Source organism: Carcharodon carcharias (genome assembly GCF_017639515.1).
Source record: "Carcharodon carcharias isolate sCarCar2 chromosome 21 unlocalized genomic scaffold, sCarCar2.pri SUPER_21_unloc_2, whole genome shotgun sequence".
Taxonomy (NCBI): Eukaryota; Metazoa; Chordata; class Chondrichthyes; order Lamniformes; family Lamnidae; genus Carcharodon; species Carcharodon carcharias.
The window spans coordinates 19,232-23,201 of record NW_024470576.1 but is presented as its reverse complement, the minus strand read 5'-3'; the positions used below and the strand labels follow the sequence as shown (position 1 = coordinate 23,201).

The following is a 3,970-nucleotide window of genomic DNA, read 5'->3' as shown; positions in this document are numbered from 1 at the left end:
ATCAGAACTCCATTTACCCCCCTTCATTGCATATCCCGTGAACAACTTACTGAACAAAAATTTATCCATCTAAGTCTTGTAAGCTCCGATTGACAGTGAGCATTCGCTGTATTTTGTCGGAGAGAGTTCCACATTTCTACTCCAATTTGTGTGAATAATCTCTGCTTGATAGCACTGCTGAATGGCCAAGCTCTGACTTTTGAAAAAATTCATTCACAGGATGTGGACTTCGCTGGCTGGGCCAGCATTTATTTCCCATCCATAGGTGTCTTTGAGAAGTTGGTGGTGAACTGCCTTCTTGATGTACCCTTGTTCTCTATATGTTCCTGAATACACGTCGAGCAAATTTTGGTAGATCCTCTTTAACCCAGACACCAGAATAAATTTCATGAGTTGGACAATGAGCACCAAGACCATGGCGTTAAGGCAGATTGGGAAAACACTGTGATTGCTCACTTGGTAGTGACACCCAGTGTAACGATGGAGGGAAGAGAGGATAAAGATGCATAAAATTCTTCTTTATCACCCGGCCCATTTCCCTCTCTCAGCACGTAGGGATACAGACCAGAGGACAGACTCCCATCCTGTGTACTTGGTTGCTGTATAAATTAACTGAATAATCGGAACATAAAATATGATTCTGCATACAACCATGGAGATCTTCAATGGCGGTAACATTACCCAGCATTCACCGATCCTAGAATATGCTCTATCTTCACCTTGGGCCGTCCTCGCGCAGGCGCAGTGCCAGGCAGTGACTAGAGCATGCGCAGCCGGTCTCTAACCAGAGCATGCGCAGTCCGGTGCTGGAAGGACAGACGCGGCCGTGGGATCAGCGAGGAGAGCAGAGGAATCGAGCCAGCGGGTGGGTGAGGGAAATTGGAGCCGCCAAGTGAGTGGGTAGTTTTCATTAACACTTGCTAGAGGCCTTAAGACGCGAATAAGAAGTTTCTGGTCCAACACTTGCACAGGGTTTGGAAGTTACCGCGCTTCTCCCGATTTCAGGCCCAGATTAACAGCCGCCATCCTTTAAATGGTGTGCAGAAGTGTGTCCGCCATCTTTATCGGGGCAATTTGCAACAGTGCGCCATCTTGTCGGAGGCAATGTGCAACAGTACGCATGTGTGATCGCCATCTTTGTGCGGGGCAATTGCAGCAGTGCGCATGTTTGGTGGAAGAATTAAGATTTGGAGCCAGAAATCCGGAATTGGAGGAAGTGAAGATATCTCGGAGGATTATGAGTCTGGGGAAGATGACAGGGATAGGGAGGGGAGAGATCATGAAGGGATTTGAAAGGATCAAGAATATAAAATTTTAATGCTTCTTAGCCTTTGTAGGTCAGTGACCACAGAGGTGATGGGTGAAGAAGACTTGGTGTGAGTAAGCACATGGGCAGCAGAGTTTTGGATGACCTCAAGATTACAGGGAGGTTGAATGTGGGAGGTCTGCCAGAAGTGCATGTGGATAGTTAAGTCTAGAGATAACAAAGGAATGGATGAGAATTTCAGCAGCAGATGAGCTGAGACTGGGGTAGAGTCGTGCAATGTTACTGAAATGGAAATAGGTGGTCTTGGTGATGATGTGGATATGTGGTTGGAAATTCATCTTGGGGTGAAATATTTCACCATGGTTGTGAACAATCTGGTTCAGTCTCAGACAGCTGTCAGGAGAGGGATGGAGTCGGTGGATAGGGAGTGGAGTTTGTCGTGGGGGCTGAAGACAATGGCTTCAGTCTTCCCAATACTTAAATGGAGGAAATTTCTGCTCATCCAATACTGGATGTCAGATAAATCAAGATGGTGTGTGACCTGGAGGTGATGGTGTTCACATGCACCTGCGACCCTGGTCCTAGGTGGTGGAGGTTGAGGGTTTGGGAGGTTCTGTCAAAGTTTTGGTTGAGTTGTAGAGACACGAAATTTGTCTCCTTCAGTCCATCTCTCACATTTCTCTCTCTTTCCCGTTCTCTTCACCCACAGAGGCCAGAGTCTTGTGTAGGCCCAGACAGGGTGTCAGGTTCCCTTCCCTGAAGGACATTAGTGAACCAGTTGAGTTTTTATGGCAATCCAGCAACATTCATGGTCACTTTTTCCTAGTGCCTGCCCCACAAATTACCAGATTCATTCAGCTCAATTTGACAACTTGCCTTTGTGTTTTTGTGGGTTCTCTCTCACTCCCTTTTTTCTGTTTTAAATCAATTTCACAGGGTATTAGAGGGGGAAGATTTGTAGTCCGGAAACCGAAACTAAACATCACATCAAGATCTGACGGAGTCACCCAATTTATCACAATCTGAATATGATGGGATTTTGAACATGGAAGGAAAAAAAACCATTCACAGTGGGAAGAGACCGTACATGTGTTGTGTGTGTGGACGAGGCTTCAGCCGATCATCTGGCCTGTCAAAACATAAATGCAGTCACACTGAAGAGAAACCATGGAAATGTGGGGATTGTGGGAAGGGATTTAATTACCCATTTCAATTGGAAGCTCATCGACGGACTCACACTGGGGAGAGGCTGTTCACCTGCTCCATATGTGGAAAGGGATTTATTACTTCATCCAACCTGATGACACACCAGCGAGTTCACACTGATGAGACACCTTTTAAATGCCCAGAATGTGGGAAGTGCTATAAACGTTCTGGGGACCTGATGCGCCATCAACGTGTTCACACTGACGAGAGACCATTCAAATGTCCAGACTGCTGGAAGTGCTACAAAAGTTCCTGGGAACTGATGTCCCATGAACGAGTTCACACTGACGAGAGACCTTTTAAATGCCCAGACTGCATGAAGTGCTATAAAAGCTCTGGTGAACTGATGTCCCATCAACGTGTTCACACTGACGAGAGACCGTTCAGGTGCTTGAACTGTGGGACTGGGTTCAAGCGTTCATCTACTCTCACTAAACACCAGCGCACTCACACTGGGGAGAGGCCGTTCACCTGCTCCAAGTGTGGGAAGAGATTCACTCAGTCATCCCACCTGCTGACACACCAGCGGGTTCACACTGGCGAGAGACCTTTTAAATGCCCAGACTGCGGGAAGTGCTTTAAGAGTTCCAAGGAATTGATGTCCCATCAACGTGTTCATACTGACGAGAGACCTTTCAGATGTTCTCATTGTGGGGCTGAGTTCAGGCGTTCATCTCATCTCACTGAACACCAGCGAGTCCACACTGGGGAGAGGCCATTCACCTGCTCCACATGTGGGAAGGGATTCACTCAGTCTTCCAGCCTGAAGACACACCAAAGAGTTCACACTGTAGGAGATCTTTTAAATGCCCAGAGTGCGGGAAGTTCTATAAAAGTTCTGGGGAAGTGATGTCCCATCAATGTGTTCACACTGATGACCTTTCAGCTGCTCCCAGTGTGGAACTGGGTTCAGGCGATCATCTCAATTCACTGGACACCAACGAATTCACATCGGGGAGAGACTGTTCACCTCTTCTGAGTGTAGGAAGGGATTCACTCATTCTTCCTGCCTGCTAACACACCAGCGAGTTCGCAAGTAACAACAATGATTGGATTTTGCTGTTAATCACATCCAGAACTGAACCATGTTAGTTTTTGCTGATGTTAATAAACTCCAGCCCAGTTATAAGGGCTAATATTCTGGATTAAAGTGAAATGAATTAGCTTTCTGTTGAACATACGGTGTGTCAATTTTTTTTAAACATCTCTAGTACAAGCTACAAATGAACAAGGAACAGGAGGAGGTCACCGCTCGATAAGATTATGGCTGATCTGATTCAAACCTCAACTCCATATTCCCACCTAACCCGATAACATTTCACCCCCTTGCTCATCAAGAATCTGTCTACCTCTGCATTAAAAATATTCAAAGACTCTGCTTCCACTACCTTTTCAGGAAGACTTCCAAAGACTTACTACCCAAAGAGAAAAATGCTTCCTCATCTCTGTCCTAAATGGGTGACCTCTTTTTTAAACAGTGACCCCAAGTTCTGGTTT

The 3,970-nt window shown here is 46.2% G+C and overlaps 1 protein-coding gene across 1 annotated transcript; it reads left to right on the top strand.

Annotated features, from left to right (window-relative positions):
• Window positions 1-833: 833 nt before the first annotated feature.
• On the top strand, window positions 834-3,718 carry LOC121273449 (gastrula zinc finger protein XlCGF7.1-like). Its single transcript, XM_041180619.1, has 2 exons — window positions 834-892; window positions 2,204-3,718. The coding sequence occupies exon 2, from the start codon at window positions 2,313-2,315 to the stop codon at window positions 3,321-3,323; it is 1,011 nt and encodes a 336-aa protein (XP_041036553.1). The 5' UTR covers window positions 834-892; window positions 2,204-2,312; the 3' UTR covers window positions 3,324-3,718.
• The last annotated feature ends 252 nt before the right edge of the window (window positions 3,719-3,970 follow it).